The 16,623-nt window shown below is 38.1% G+C and overlaps 1 protein-coding gene across 1 annotated transcript in view; it reads left to right on the top strand.

Annotated features, from left to right (window-relative positions):
• The window catches only part of CSMD1 (CUB and Sushi multiple domains 1), a 1,222,061-nt gene that overhangs the window by 1,121,758 nt on the left and 83,680 nt on the right, over positions 1-16,623 (top strand). The window contains exons 49-50 of the mRNA XM_075049874.1: positions 362-550; positions 11,968-12,153. Of these exons, the coding sequence (XP_074905975.1) occupies positions 362-550; positions 11,968-12,153 (375 nt within the window). The remainder of the gene's footprint in view (positions 1-361; positions 551-11,967; positions 12,154-16,623) is intronic.

Raw genomic sequence — 16,623 nt, 5'->3', positions numbered from 1 at the left:
GTTCCTAATTAGTTTTGTATATTGTATAGCTCAAAGAGCAGTTTTATATTTACAAATTTATCAAATTTGAGGTAGACTGTTTACTAAGTGTGAGTAAACTTACTGAACAATCTATGTTTCCTGATTGCAGCTTCTTCATATACAATTTCATAAACTGGTTTGTGATTATAAACTGTGTTTTTGAACTTCATGACATTTCTGCAGAAGAAGTCTGAATCTTCACTAAGGATTCCAAAAGTAATGTAAAGGATTCTGTACTGATTTTGATGGTATTCAAAGTTTGTACATGTCATAAATAATGTGAACTTTGTAAATTAAGTGTGTTTTATGTTTTTAATAATGTCCCTTTTTTGGCATTTAGCTCCCTATTGCAGCTTAAACCCTATCTTGAGAAACGGTGGAATTGTAAATAAAACAGGTGGTCCCGCTGGAAGTAAAGTTCGCTATTACTGCAAACCTGGGTATAGAATGATTGGTCACAATAACGCGACATGCAGGCATCACCAAAATGGCATGTACCAGTGGGATTCTCCTGTGCCAATCTGCCACGGTAAGAGAATGTTTTCTTCTTGAATATGCTTCTGTAATTTCACTGCAAAGAATATTTTATGGATCAAAGATACAGCATTGTCAATACTGCTGTATGCTGAGAGATACATTGACATCATGAGTTTAACCAAATACGTATTGACTTGTGTACTTAATGTGTGCAGAGCTGAAGTATTAAGTAGATTAATGCAGTCAAATACAGACCAAAGTAAAAATATTTTTTCAGTTTTTTATTTAGTAAAATACATACCTCTAAACAGTTCACAGCTCATATTGTTGTTGTATTATGGAACATTATATAAAAATTCAGTAGTTTTCAGGCATTAATTTGATTATTTTAGAAAATCACTTTATAAGCAGTGCTTTGAAGACATAATTTGTAACTTCTGCTTTTTTTTTTTTTTTTATATCCTGGAGTTAGCCAGGGTCTGCTTTAGCTTGTTCCAGACATCTGTTAAGAGTAGTTACCATTTGTCAAATGTTTATAATTTTCCCTGTATGAAAAGCCACGCACAAACTGCAAAGAATAGGAGTAACATAAAGTAGTACAAAGCAGTTAAACACAATTGGTGTTAGTTAAAAATGCTTTTTCACACATTATTCAGTAAACAGTGGGAGTTGTATGTCAGATAAGATCAGGAATGTGGGGGAGAGGAGAAAGACTGCAAATTCTATCCATATCATATATAGTCTATTCTACATGTTTTCATTTGTGTCTGCTTCTAGTCTGCTTTGTTTATAGGAAGAAATGTAATAGCATTCGTATTTAAGACTTATTGGAACTTCTGTGATTAAAGCCTGTGCTTAACTGTTCCTAACTTTGTAAGACGTTAACAGCAGTGCTTCATGTCTTCTTCAATAAAAGTATTTTGCCTGAGGTTCCATCAAGGATGAATCAGGAATTTCTAAAAACAACTTAAGATGGAAGTTCTATTTTGTGCCTTAAAAAAAAAAAAAGAAAAAGGTCAACTGAGATTTGGCATGATGCTTACTCTTCTGTTGAGGGTGTGTTATTTGCAAGAAAAGTAAAAAGCTGCAGAAATTTGGCTACACTTGAATAACTTCAAGGAGTACAGTTCATATCTTTTATACAGAGTGATTTGGTAGCTAAATATTTCTTCAGGGTAAGCATTTTCATGCCTAGATGGGCCATGTGGCTACACCCCTACCAGTCCAGGGAGAAGCTCAGGCTGCCAGTGTGCCACAAGCAGGGTCTGTGTATCTGTGCTTCCAGACTCCAGGATGTCTTCTGATCCCATATGCCATAATGTATTATGGCATATGCTGCTCTTTGACCTTCCTGAAGGTCACCAAGTCATGGGAGAGTCTGTGTGTGAGCTGGGCATGAGGTAAGTTTAGGGACAAGTGCTGCTTTTGGACTTACCTGAAATGCATTTTAGGTGCAGTTTCTGGTGCTGGCATAGGCACTGAAAGCACAGAGACACTTTGCACTAAACAACATGGAATGATGACTAGGCCTGCAGCTTGGCCAGAAAATCGGGGAAGTAGAGGATGCAGTTCTGTTCAAGATTAAGACTAAATTTAAGCATCTGTATGTGAGCTAAAGTTTTGATTAATTTGCTTAAACATAGAAACCTAGTGTCATTGGCGGTGCCCTGAGGTATTTTACCTGTCCTCCGTCTACCAGTCCAGAAAGGCACAAGCTCCTATGTTATATCCACTAGACTTGCAGGATGTCTTGAAGGTCTAAGAATGTCTTGAGTACCTCTAGACAATGGGAAGTGGAAACAAGTCAAGCCCCATCTGCCTAAACTCTGTTGTAGTTAATCTAGTCAATACTGTCAGTGAAACTTTGGGAGCTCTTCTGCTGACTAGCCAGTAGATGTCTTTTTTTAAAAGGCACTGAAATTTTGGCCTCTTCCTCTGGAGCTCAGGTACTTTGAGTGTGTGAGGATAGAGACAATATTCTGTGTGTGCTTGTTTGGCTGGAGGAGTTGGGGCCATAAACTTTAGGAGCCCCTATATCATACTTTTCTTCAGAATTTTAGATCTCATGATTCCTCAGCTCTCAGGAATTACATGCAAATTTACCCCTTATCTTTCTACTGCTTATCCATCCAGATGATATTAACCTGCCACTACTACTACCACTATTGTTCGACCAAATAGCAGAGGTCTGTATGATGAAAATATGATGTTCCAGCACTTCAGAACTCTTAAAAAACTAGTGTGATGCTTTTTTCTTAGCTTCTCTCTTTTTTTTAGAATAGTCTAATTTTAAGTGGTTTTCTTTTACATTTCTAGTTTTTAAATTTTATGTTCACATTTTAATACCAATGGCAGAGAAAGGCTTGCCAATTTGCTATTCTAACTTTGAAAACTATATCTAAACATAATGAGGTGTGTGAAGAGTTCTGAATAATAGAGAGAACAGTTCTTTGAATGAGTTAAGAAAAAAGTCCCCAGTTTTAAGGGCAGAATGGAATAATTCACAGAAAGTAGGAGGAAAAATGTGCAGATATGTGCAGGACTTGACATGAGGTCCCAGGACTTGATCATGGATAACCAGGGGACAAAGAGTCCCAGAAGGTAATAAATTCTGAACAAAAATTAAGCAGACTTCAGACACTGTGTCTATCCTTGCGATTTTACCACTATGTGCAAGAAATAACTGAAATTTTAGCAATGTAGCATGTTCACAAATAAATTTTTTCTTTAATTTTAAGCCATATTTATAATTTAAGTAATATATGTGGCTGTGGGTATGTAGATTTCTGTTACCAGTAGGAAGAAAAAGATTGGAAAGATAGGGAGTGAGTTTAATCTCTACTAGAAATTTCTTATTGATGTAGGATTCCTCAATTTTAATATGTCTCTTTTACAACTCTGACATAATTATTCCAACTTGTATGTCTAGATGAAGCATATATTTTTCAATAAACTGTGAAATGGAAAGTATATTTCTAAATTTATTAAGTATCTGTTATCAAAATACATGCATTCTCTTTGAAAATTAATTAAAATTACACATTTGGTCCAGCTCATGGATTTCATTATTGGATGTTTCCAAATAAAAATGCCTTTGATAAAGTCTAAAATTTCTGTAAAACCAGTCCTGCAGTGTTACAGTTGTACTTAATAACTTGACTGTGTCAGAATTAACGTTTGAAATCAAATTTGATTGTATTATCAAAAAACGTGAGGTTTTTTGCATATTTAATGTAACAATATCAATGTTAATATGAACACATCTCTAATATGGGTTAATCTGGTAGGGTCAGAAGATATTTTTCAATTCCAGTCTTATGAAGTGCAGATGGATGTAATAATGTCCTGGAAAATGTATAAAGGACTTGACTCCTATCTCAGAAATGAGAACTTATTGTTACTGCTTTTAGTACATTTGTGAAGGAAAAAGAGAAACACGAGTCGTGCTACATTCAAAATATTTATAAGCAGAAAAAACCAGCAATTCTTACACAATAGCAGTAAATAGCTGCTGAGAGGAAATAGTATAAGCACCAATGATCCTGGCAACCACATTTGTCATCTTAACCACTGCTTAGCTCATGTCCAGCTCCCCGTGCTGGGGAGAGAAGGAATAGAAGGCTGAGGCTCAGGGATGAAAGAAAAAAAAAAAAAAAAGAAAAAAGCTTGGCAAGAAGAGAAGTTAGAATAAAAAACTGAAAGCAAGTTGTCAGTGTCAATATGGATCAGGTGTGCTGGGCTGCAGATATCCGGAGACTGAGTCATGGTGGCAGCGAGAGAGTAAGAGTACCTGTGTTCCTCTGAGAGGCATGAGCAAATACATCTCTTTATCCCACCTGTTCTTCATATACAGGACTCAGCCTTTGACTTTGTTCTTCCCAATTTTCTCCCATTCATTTGTAAAAGAGTTAAAAATAATTTTAAAGAGTCTTGAAGAACACTTGGCTGCTCTTCACCATTTGAGTTACTCCCTAGTAGGTTTGTAAAAGAAAACTGGAGGTACCAACAGTAAGGGAGAAGTTCTCTTGTCTGGATTGTAGGTACTTGGAAAGGCTCAAAACCTGTGGCAGACTCATGATAAAAATACAGCTGATGCCAACATTTCCTGCTTGAAATCCTGATTCCAAGTACTGCTGTTATTGGTACCTCTGTGCTTGCTGAAGTGCTAGAGATAGAAGTGCAGAGCTAGAGATCCTTGCAGTTTTTGCTGTGCTGAGCAAAGCTTATTTGACAACCATAACTGGGTTCCATCTCTGCCCGGGGGCTGAAGAGTGATTAAATTTTTTTAGGGAAATATCCATTTGCAGTTTGTGCAAGAACCATGAGTCTGGGACCACCAAACTGCTTTTTCATAAAATTAGCTGTTCTGTGTGTTTGAGCATGGAATTAAACTTGGGCCTTTCACTTTTTTGATAAATGTTATTATGCAAAAAATGTCCCTCTTAGCACCCAGTCTTAAAAGAAAAATGTGAGGTAAGTAGCAGGGTTTAGAAGTTCCAAATCCCAGTTCCCTCTTAAAATGTATTCTAAACCTATGATCATATTTCAAAATGTAAAACAGTAAGAGAAGTATAGTACTTTAGATTAAAAAACAGAAGTTTGAGCAGAAACCCGGTAACAGTCTTCTAATATGCTAGAAGTAGCTCCAAAGAGGAATGAAATAATCATCTGTGTTCTTTCCAGATAAAGGAATTACAGCTAAGTTTACTTCAAGAGGATCTTAAGTAGACTTTTCCTTTTTTTTTTTATTCTTTTCTCAGAGGGGCTAGTGAAACACTGGAATAGGTTGCTTGTGGAGAATGTGGAATTTTCATCACTGGAGGCCTTTCAAGAACAAATTAGATGATCATTGGTCAAGTATAATTTTGGCTTGTGATAGCAGAGTAGACTAGATGACCATCCATAACCATTTTTTACACCCACAGCCCTACACCACAGAGCCCTGGTTTTGGTTTCTTTGTTATTTCTGTGTGTATCCAAGTCTGAGAATTAGCATTTTTGTGGCATGACTCTCCCCGATGTTTCCAATTGGATATCATAATATAAGCTGCTCAGCATGGTTTTTTTTTGGTTTGAATCCCACTTTTAGGGACTTCTCTATTGCTCCCTTTAATTTTAGGGTATTTAAATGCTTATCTCAGCACTACGTTCAATGCCAGAAACAGGTCACTAAATGGTAAATGCTTGTGCATTATATTTAGCGATTTTCCAATGTATGGAAATAAACTCAATATCTGACTGTAGTGCAGTCTCCAGCTTCTTTTCTGTATGCAGTGAATTTACATGCTTTAAATATGAATAATACATAAGTATCTTAAAGGTGTATAGGTGTATAGATATTTTAAATTATTGTCACAAACTTTAAATTTACTGGTTTTGATAAGAAATAAATTCCATTAACATATGTGGAACACTAAAGAACAACTAAAACTGCACCTCAGTTTCTAGGTAGTAAAAGGCTTTTCCACTTGCGTTGATTACCTGTTCTTTGGGAGAAGTATATTTTTCTGCTGTGGAAGATAATAGAGACAATTAAGGTTATGTATTTTTTATACTCTGAATGCACATCTCCCAGCTGGAACCTGGCAGTCTCATCTAATCATTGAGCTAAGAAGCATGTTGACAGTTCCTCAAGTCAGAAGATTTCCTGACACTATTCTTTATCATTTTACAACCATGTGGGAGGCTGGGAGCTTCAAAATACTTGGATGTGGGACAGCAGTGACATTGTTTCCACTGTCCAAAGACGATATGCTATTTCAGTCAGTTTACTTCAGCTAACTTTACTTCAAACATCAAAGTACTTGCTATTTAGTGAAACTGGCTGTGCTAATATGTTTTGTTTGGACACTACTGTTCTAAAAGCCATTAGCAGCCTCAAGAAATTAGTAGCAGCAGGAATATTTCTTTCCAAACCCAGTCTCTGGGGGAGAAGCAAACAACAAATAAACAGACTGTAGCAGGAACAGTGCTGGAATGCCAAAACTGCTTTTATGATTAGTAGCTACAGCATCAGTGAGAATAACCTCACAGCGTAGCAGTAAAAGATTCAGCAGCAGTGGAGGAAAGAAGAGAGACAGTAGAGGACTGAGGTACAACAATAAGAATAAAAGTGGTGGAGTGTGACAGGTAAGCATAGATTTTGAGATGCTTTAGTACACTGGACATTGCATCAGACCTGACAAAACTGACAGGCCCACCTGGGTGTGACCCGGCTGTTGTACATCTTTTATTCTTTAAAATAACTTGTACATAAGAGCTACTCAGTCTTGAACTTTGCAGTAGTTTCTTGAAAGGTTGTTGGTAGATGTGAAGAGCAAATGCTAACAGAAGTATTTGCTTCTAACATGAACTAAACAGACCTGGGTTTTGTTTGTTTTCAAATGACATAGTAAATTCTTCTTGATCCATAGAAACCACTAAGTTATTTGAAGTTAATCCATGTTTGAAGTATTTATAGGGAACTAGAATAAGGTCCACCTGTATGTACAGATGTACACATGCATGGATGGGTGTGTAGACTGATAGTTCTGAATTTTGGTTTTATACAATTAAATGTATGCACACTTAATACAGAGATAGTTGTTTTGATATCAGAAAGGAGACCTGAAAAACTTGGCAAAGATTCATAGAATGGTTTAGGTTGGAAGAGGCCTTAAATATCATCTAGTTCCAACCCCCCTGCCATGGGCAGGGACACCTTCCACTAGACCAGGTTGCTCCAAGCCCCATCCAACCTGGCCTTGAACACTTCCAGGAACGGGGCATCCACAGCCTCTCTGGGCAACCTGTTCCAGTGCCTCACCACCCTCATAGTGAAGAATGTCTTCCCTACATCTAATCTAAATCTACCCTCTTTTAGTTTAAAACCTTTACCCTTGGCCTACCACAACAGGCCCTGCTAAAATGTTTGTCCCCATCTTTCTTATAAGCCCCTTTTAGGTACTGGAAGGCTGCTATAAGGTCTCCCCAGAGCTTTCTCATCTCCCGGCTGAACAGCCCCAACTCTCTCAGCCTGTATTCACAAGGAGAGGTGCTCCAGCCTTCTGACCATCTTCATGGCCCTCTTCTGGACTCACTCCAACAGGTCCATGTCCTTCTCACGTTAGGGGCGTCAGATCAGAACACAGTACTCCAGGTGGGGTCTCACGAGAGTGGAGTAGAGGGGGAGAATCACCTCCCTCGACCTGCTGATCACGCTTCTTTTGATGCAGCCCAGGATATGGTTATGGTAAGCTTCTCATCAACCAGCACCCCCAAGTCCTTCCTTCTCCCCACGGCTGCTCTCAATCCACTCATTGCCCAGCCTGTATTTGTGCTTGGGATTGCCCCAACCCATGTGCAGGACCTTGCACCTGGCCTTGTTGAACTTCCAGAGGTTTGCACAGGCCCACCTCTCAGGCCTGCTGAGGTCCCTCTGGATGGCATCACTTCCCTCCAGCTTGGTGTCGTCGGCAAACTTGCTGAGGGTGCACTCAATCCCGCTGTCCATGTCACCAACAAAGATGTTAAACAGCGCTGGTCCCAATACCAACCTCAATACCAACCCCTGAGGAATGCCACTCATCACTGCTCTCTACTTGGACATCGAGCCATTGACCGCAACTCTTTGAGTGCAACCATCCAGCCAATTCCTTATCCACAGAGTGGTCCTTTCATCAAATCAATGTCTCTCCAATTTAGAGACAAGGATGTCATGCAGGTAAGTGTGCCTTGCACAAGTCCTTCCCTTATCCACCAATGATGTAACTTCATCGTAGAAGGTTGTCAGGCATGATTTGCACTTAGTGAAGCCATGTTGGCTGTCATCAGTCACCTCCTTATTTTCCATGTGCCTTAGCATAGTTTCCAAGAGGATGTGCTCCATGATCTTGCTGGGCACAGAGGTGAGACTGACTGGCCTGTAGTTCCCTGGGTCTTCCTTTTTTCCCTTTTTAAAAATGGGGGTTATCTTTCTGCTTTTCCAGTCAGTGGGTACTTCCCTGGACTGCCACGACTTCTCAGATATGATGGAGAGTGCCTTAGCAACTTCATCCACCAGTTCCCTCGGGACCCACACATGCATCTCCTCAGGATCCATGGACTTGTGCACCTTCAGGTTCCTTAGATGGTCTTGAACCTGATCTTCTCTTACAGTGGGTGGTTCTTCATTCTCCCAGCCCCTGCCTTTGCCTTCTGCGACTTGGGTGGTGTGGCTGGTGCACTTGCCAGTGAAGACTGAGGCAAAAAAAGTCATTGAGTGCTTCAGCCTTCTCTGTGTCCCAGGTAACCAGGTCTTCTGTGTCCTTCCAGAGAGGGCCCACATTTTCCCTAGTCTTCCTTTTATCACCAACATACCTATAGAAGTTCTTGTTGCCCTTGACATCCCTGGCCAGATTAGTTTTATCAGGGCTGTAGCTTTCCTAACCTGGTCCCTGGCTGCTCAGACAATTTCTCTGTATTATTCCGAGGCTACCTGTCCTTGCTTCCACCCTCTGTAGGCTTCCTTTTTGTATTTGAGTTTTTCCAGGAGCTCCTTGTTCATCCATGCAGGCCTCCTGGTGTTTTTTGCCTGACTTCCTTTTTGTTGGGATGCTTCACTCCTGAGCTTGGAGGAGGTGATCTTTGAAAATTAACCAGCTTTCTTGGGCCCATCTTCCCTCCAGGGCTTTATCCCATGGTACTCTCCCAAGCAGATCCCTGAAGAGGCCAAAGTCTGTTCTCCTGAAGTCCAGGGTAGTGAGCTTGCTCTGCACCCTCCTCGCTGCCCTAAGAACTCCACCATTTCATGGTCACTGCAGCCAAGGCTGCCCTTGAGCTTCACATTCCCCACCAGCCCCTCCTTGTTGGTGAGAACAAGGTCCAGCATAGCACCTCTCCTAGTTGGCTCCTCTATCACTTGGAGAAGGAAGTTCTCATCAACACATTCCAGGAACCTCCTGGACTGCTTATGCATTCAGACACATTGCCACAAGGCAGAAGAGAACTGAGGCTTGTTAGGACAGGGAGGGGCATAGTCCAAGGCTCTGGAGACACCAAAACATTTCACAGGAAGCATGACTGGAAATGGAGAATGCATAGGCATTTTTATGATGTAGTAAAACAGAGTGACAGTTTAACTTTCTGTCTATTCAGGATGCAAACAAATGTTTTGCAAGTGAAAAATTCTGCTTGGTGTGACAAAGGGTCAAAGTTGGTTCTAGTTGTAGGTAAAGGATTACATTGGTTTTTAGGGGAGTAGATAAAGCGTTGAACCAGATGCAGCTCTGCTGCTTATTTTGAGTACACCAGAACCTGGAAAAGCTATCGCTCCTGCTGTGGTCACCTTGTGGGGATTGACTCCTAATGCAAAGACCTGCTCCCAGACGCAGCAGAACTTGCTTTTATCCTTCCTCTTCTCCACTTTCTCTAACACTGTTAAAAGCAGAAAGCGTGGGTCTCCAGAACCCTTTCCTTATCATCTCTCCCTTCTCAGTCCCACTACTGCTCCTTCTAGTGGCAGGACGCTCAGTTCTTACCCACTGAGGGAGAAATTTGATAAGACAAGAGGATCACTGGTCAGGGTGCAAAATGTGCCAAGAAGTTGTGTTACAGAGGAAGCAGCTTATTTCGGAACATTCCTACAGTTCTACTTCTATTAGCAATTTGACAGCTTCCAGATGGAAGCAAACAGCTGAAATGAACTAACCATTCATCATTTTATAATTCTTACCTCTCCTCATTATAATCATGTGCGAAGCACTGTGTTGTATTTAATTCAAATGCATCAAATGTGACAACTTGGGAATAATGAAAACAAATTTGAGTTGTGTTTATGGTACCATGACAATGTGTTGTGAAATTAATCAATTACATTGAATTGGGTAAATTACAATAAAAATTAGATTTTTAAAAAAATACTTATTTCCACCTCTGTTTAACAGATTTCAGACAAAGGCTGTCATTTCTTCTTTTGAAATTTATTGACTTCATTAAAATAATAAAACTTCACAGTGTCAAGGGGAAAGGAAGAAATACCCACAGGACTTTTTAACTGCTGAAATGTTGAATTGCTTCTTACAATTGACTGTATATATGGAAAAGACATTTTCCTTTGTAAAACTCCACTTTTTAGTAGTAAATACTTAGAAATGAAAACTTCAAAGCTGTGTTTTATTCAGTGTATTTACTGAAGAGCAATATACTGGATGCCAAACTCAAAGCAGCTAGTGATTCTGTACACACACATTGTTTTATATGAACTCTTTAAATAGACTCATGTAATAATGTGATGGGTTCTCTTCTCCAAGTTACCATTTTACAGAAAATAATATCCTTTCAGAGAAAACAATACTATGACTTTCCCTTCAGAAGTGCCATGGGGCAAATATAAAATCTTTACCAGGATTACTGACATATTCAAGCACCTAGAGTAAAACTCTGTGCATAACTATTTTAAAAGAAAGCATAGCATTAAAAGGGATTAAAAAAAAAAAGGATACTGAAGAGTTACCTTTCTTCTTTTCATTATCAAAATCAAGAGACCTGAGAAGTCAGATGCAAAAGGCAATCCTGCCTTGGAGACCTTTCCTAAATGATTGAAATAGATATTTTTGTAATTATACTTTGCCCTAAAATTGTATATTATGAAATACTGTTAAATGAACTATACTGAGGTCTGGTTAAATAAATGAATAAATAAGCCAAAAAACCTAGATGCTACTCAAACTTCACTAAGCTGACAGCAAATTATACTTTTTGAACTTGAAAGAGTAACTGCTCATCTGGAGAGAAATTCTGAAGGAACAAAAAAAAAGGGAAAATAATTCAGTAAGTAATTTCCTTCATGGTATGGAAGATGAATGAGCCTGAATTCACATAATATTTAGCATTCTGAAGTGAATTAGTCAAGTATGTAAATAAGTGTTTAAATATCTGAATAATGCCCTTAACTTTGGTGGAACTCTTCCCTGTCTAATCTTATATTTAGGTCTTTTCTCATCAGATAAAAATTGTTAAATTGACTTCTTAAATAACATTGTTTTATGTGTATAGAACAGACAAATAGGAAGTTTCGTTTATATTAGTGCAGGAATGAAAGAAACCCTGAGAGAATAGAAGCAGACTATTAGAAAGCATTTAAGAATTTTCCAGTTCATTGCTTCTTGGACCAAATCACTTTGGACACTTTCTTGATTTTTTTCTCTAGAAAAGAAACAACTGCCATTAGCCTATGTTGAAATTTCTGTCTCTACAATGATTGGATTAAACAAAATAATGATTTATAAAATGTTTGGCTATATTAGATGTACTTCAAAGTGTTTATCAGTGTTTTAAATAATGTTACATTTATCGGAATGTTGTAAATACGATGGAAAATTAATTTCAGTTATGAATGGGATATGTCAAAATTACTAACCTATGTTTCTTAATTCAGTGGTGGGACAATATTTTAAAAAGTATATATGAGAAAATGCCAATTCTTTATCTATTTCTTTCCTTTTTTTTCAGCTGTGTCTTGTGGTATTCCTGACTCCCCTGGGAATGGTTCAGTTATAGGTAATGAATTCACTTTGGGCAGTAGATTGATATATGAATGTAATGAGGGCTTCAAGCTAGAATCCAGTCAACAAGCAACAGCAGTGTGTCAAGAAGATGGATTATGGAGCAACAAAGGGAGGCCACCTGTTTGCAAATGTAAGTGGGCATGTATTTCTCAAGCATATTTCCCTTGAATTTTCTCAGGAAAATCTTCACTGGTGATATTTAAGTTTTATGTATACATATGCTCTGAACTGGCCATTCAGGAATGTATAATCATTTAGCATTTAGTGAAGCAGAAGAGGCCTGTAAATTTGCTTATTAAAAAAAACTCCTTGTTTGTCTTCTTCAAAAATCTGAATTCAACTTATTAGATAATTCAGTTTCATGTATATTTTCTTATTATGAATAATGTGCGCTTCTCCATTTTCACAGTAAAAGTTTAATATAGTTTCTAAAGTACTAAAAGCAAAAACTATTTCTTAAAATACTGCTAGTGTAGATAATTAAGCTGGGTAAGAGTCCTTTAGTCTTCAATTTTGCTGCCTGTCAGAAGTAGCCAGTGTAATGCAGACTCCTCTACCATGTGATATAGCCTCTCATTTGCATTGGGCTACCTTGTCTTTGTACTGGATAAAAGTGATAATTAACTGAGTATGACTTCAAGTATGTGACCTGAAATACTGATTAGGACATAATCTTAAAATTGTTAATTGCTATAATACTATACATAAAAATTTTGAGATTTTGTTTAGAATCTTGAACTAATCAACAGTATATGTATGTGCTTTCCAGATTCTGAATTTGAAAAACATGTTCTGAGTTTTTCAAACATGTAAAATTCAACTTATTTTTAAAGAAAGAGTAAAATGGTATGAATATAAGAATTGTGAAATTATACACTATTGTGAAATGGTTTTCATTTGAATTAGTTGACAGCAAACAAATGTTAGAAAATATTGCTGAAAGTTACTTCAAGAGATCTTTTAAGCATCCCTGACAGATGCTTATTTAACCTAATCTTGACCTTCCCAATTACACTATTTCAGTAATTGACTTTTTTTTTTGCCTTGCAAAGTGTTTCCTAAATATAACCTGAATCTGTTTTTCTGTAGTGTAAAGACATTATTTCTTTTTGTATCCACAGTGGTCAAACAGAAGTTATTTTTTTTCTTCTTTCATTCTTTTTATTGTGTTTGAAAACTGTGGTTTTTGTCAAAAAGTGTGGTGGGTTGACCTTGGCCAGCAGCCACACCCTCACGCAGCTGCTCACTCACTCCCCCTTTTCAACCAGACAGGGGGAAAAATAGGATGAAAAATCTTGTGTCTCAAGATAAGGACAGAGAGTACTGTCACAGGACTTGGGGAAAATTAGTTTAATGTATTGGCAATTAAAATAAGGTCAAATACGTGTCAGGGAAAAAAAAAAAATAAATTAAACCAGCACTTTCCTCCCTTTATTCCCAGGGTCAGCTTCACTCCTTTGCTCTTGACTTTTCTCCCCGCCCCAAGCAGTGCTGGGGGAGGCGGAGTGGGATTTGTGATCGGTTTATAAAAAGCTCCTCTCTCCTGCTCCTTCCTCCTCGCACTTTTCCTCTGCTCCTGCTTGGGTCTTCTCCTCAGGCTGTTGTCCTTCAGGATAAACTTGCTCTAGCGTGGGTCCTCCATTGGCTGCAGCTCATTCAGAAAATATCCCCCTGCTCCAGTGTGGGCTGCAGCGTAGATACCTGCTCTGGCATGGTCCTCTCCATGGGTTGCAGCAGAATACCAGCTCTAGTGCCTGGAGCACCTCCTCCTCCTCCTCCTTCTCCTCCTCCTCCTCCTCTTCCTCCTTCTCCTTCTTTTGTGACCTCGGTGTTCCCTCTGCTGCTTCTCACTCTTTTTGTACCCTCCTCCTCTGCCTGTGCAGGGGTTTACCCTTTCCTAAATACACTTTCCTAGAGGTGCCGCATCTTGGCTGATGGGCTCAGCTGTGTCCTGTGGTGGGTCCTGTGGAAGCAGCTGTGTCCAGCAGCCCAAGACTGTCCTCACAGAGGTCACCCCTGCAGCACCTCCCTGCCCTCCCCAGCACCTTGACTCCTGCACCCAGTACACCTAGTCACCCTGTCCGCAGAGATAACTGTCTTGCTGTGATTCATTCTCACTCCATTCTTTTTGGGCCGGCGATTCTCATTATTGTCCTCTGGACATTCTCCAATTGATCTACAACTTTCTTGAAGGACAATGTGTAAAACTGAATACAGCAGTTCCACAGAGTACATAAGGAGGATTATTCCAAACCAGCTGTGATCACACAGATGTGCTCTGAATTCAGAGCCATGTGCGGAGGGAAGGTTGTGCTCCAGTGTATTGAACTGCACTTCATTTTCTCAGAAAAAGTTGACAAGGTACAAAGAATGTAATTTGAATGATTAATCAGCAGAAATATAAACAGATTTTTTTTTTTGAGGGAAGAGGCCAGTTAAACTAACTGGGGATTAAAAATACTGAACTAATAACACTATATCCACAGTACAAAAGTAAAAAAACCAAACAAACAAGCTTGTATTATTGAAATGATCAGACTGAACCAGACAATGACTACCCTGTAAAACAAAGCTTAATTATTAACATTTAGCACAAGTTTCAACATTACAAATTTTGTTTAATATTTATAATAGCCTAACAAATTATATATAACAGTCTTTTCTTTTTTCCTTTTCTAAAAATTTATTCAGTTTGAAAAAGAATCCCATTACTTCTAAAACCAGAAGTGCTAAATTAAAATGCTAGTGATCTACATGAGAATATTAAAGTCAATGTTTTCAAAATGGATTGCTATTCAGAAGCAGGCATGTTTTACCCAAGGTTTCTTACTTGCAATGTGCAGAAAAGCTTAGACAATCTGCATAACAACCTGTTTTTGTAGTATTGCTGCTGTAAGGATAAATGTATTTAGTCTCCAGAGACAGAAACATCTCAGACTTGATGAGCAGCGAAGACAGCACAGAAAGGTAAATGGTAAATAAATGAGTTCATTTTATCCCCAGGTCTATTAAAATGAAGGTTGAAATCAGTGCGGTTTGTTTTGCAAAGTATCTCTGGTAATATAATGCCCGAGGCAGATGTTTGAAACTCCTTTCTTTTCATTAAAAGTATTTACATCAGATTTAAATCATGAGAAATATGATTCATGCTGGTCATACAGCAAGACACAGATGGATCATAGACGTTAGGCTATTGAATTTAATTACATGAATTATCAATCAACAGATATCTATTAAGAAAGCTTAACTGAATGGCAAGGAACTTGCTTCAGTTATTCTACACAGATATCTAGTATGCGATGGAGGGAACTGGAGATGTCTATCTGTATTACTATTTGAAAACCTTTATCAGGCAATACTTTAAATCAGGCCAATACTCTCTTTAGAGAGTGACCATACAGTAGTAACTTTACATATCAATACAGGACACTGTATAAAGTATGCAAAAACTTTCTACTGAAACCTGTAAATTAGTACATTACTGTTGGTCAGAGGAGTGAGTGTCATATACAGTTCTGAAAAACATACCATCCAAAAGGTGTAGACATATCCAAGAAATCTGAATAAAACAACTTTGGTCTCCAACTATATTGGACATTTACTGAATAGAGAGATTCATGCTTGGAATAGTATCTGTAACTATTTTGTAAAGAAACAAAATCATCTAAATGTGTTGGTGAGGGTCAATCTATTTATCTAAGGCACTTGTTTGGTTTTGTATTTTTTATTTATATTTTCAAATACATTTCACCATGTGTTTGTTTTCCTGTGTGTCTTTCTCCTTCTCCTGTGAAATTCCTCTGATTTAGAAAACTAGATTTTTCAGTGTTCTAGAAGTGATTTTCCTTTTTCATCTTGTACAGGATTTTGGGGGTTTGGATACAAAATTTCAGAACTGATAGAAATGAGAACAGAAGAAGTAGTATAGATTCTTTCCTGAACATCCTTGTGGCTTGGACTATCTCTTTACATTTCATATGCTAAAGATGACAGATAAGAATAGTTATCTTTTGGGGAGTCAATATATTTTCTTAGGGTTTTTGATTTTGTGGACACTTGACACTGACTTTCTTAATGAAATAGAAATATTGGTCTGAATATTGGGTTCTCCCTCCACAGCAATTGAACTTCTTAGTTGACACCATTAAAGTCTGTTCATAGCTTGAATGTGTTGTTGTTTACTTTTTCTCTGAATAATATAGAGAAACAGTTGGTTTAGACCATTCTTAAGAATTGAAAGAACTAGAAAGAATGAGCTGTGCCTCACTGTGTCAGGAGTAGAAAATGCATGATGTGATAAGGAGAAACTACTGAAAAAATTGGTATGAGGTCTAAATCAATGAAGGAGGCCATACTAAGCCTGTCCTGAAAAAAAAAGATAACTTCTTTCTCTGTTTAGTATGTATACTTCAATGCTATTAGAGAGTTTGTATTTCCTTGTTCCAAAATTCATGTTCCATGGAAAGAAAACTAGGTAATGAGTTTGCTTTGACAAACAGTGCATTCCAGTACTAGAAACTTCTGCTAATTTGAGATGTGCTACCATCCCAGTGTTTGCACTAAGGAGAGTTTAAGTATGTATGATGCTTTTAGAGAACTA

This window comes from Buteo buteo, chromosome 17, assembly GCF_964188355.1.
Source record: "Buteo buteo chromosome 17, bButBut1.hap1.1, whole genome shotgun sequence".
Lineage (NCBI taxonomy): Eukaryota > Metazoa > Chordata > Aves > Accipitriformes > Accipitridae > Buteo > Buteo buteo.
This window is presented reverse-complemented; position numbering and strand designations above follow the sequence as displayed.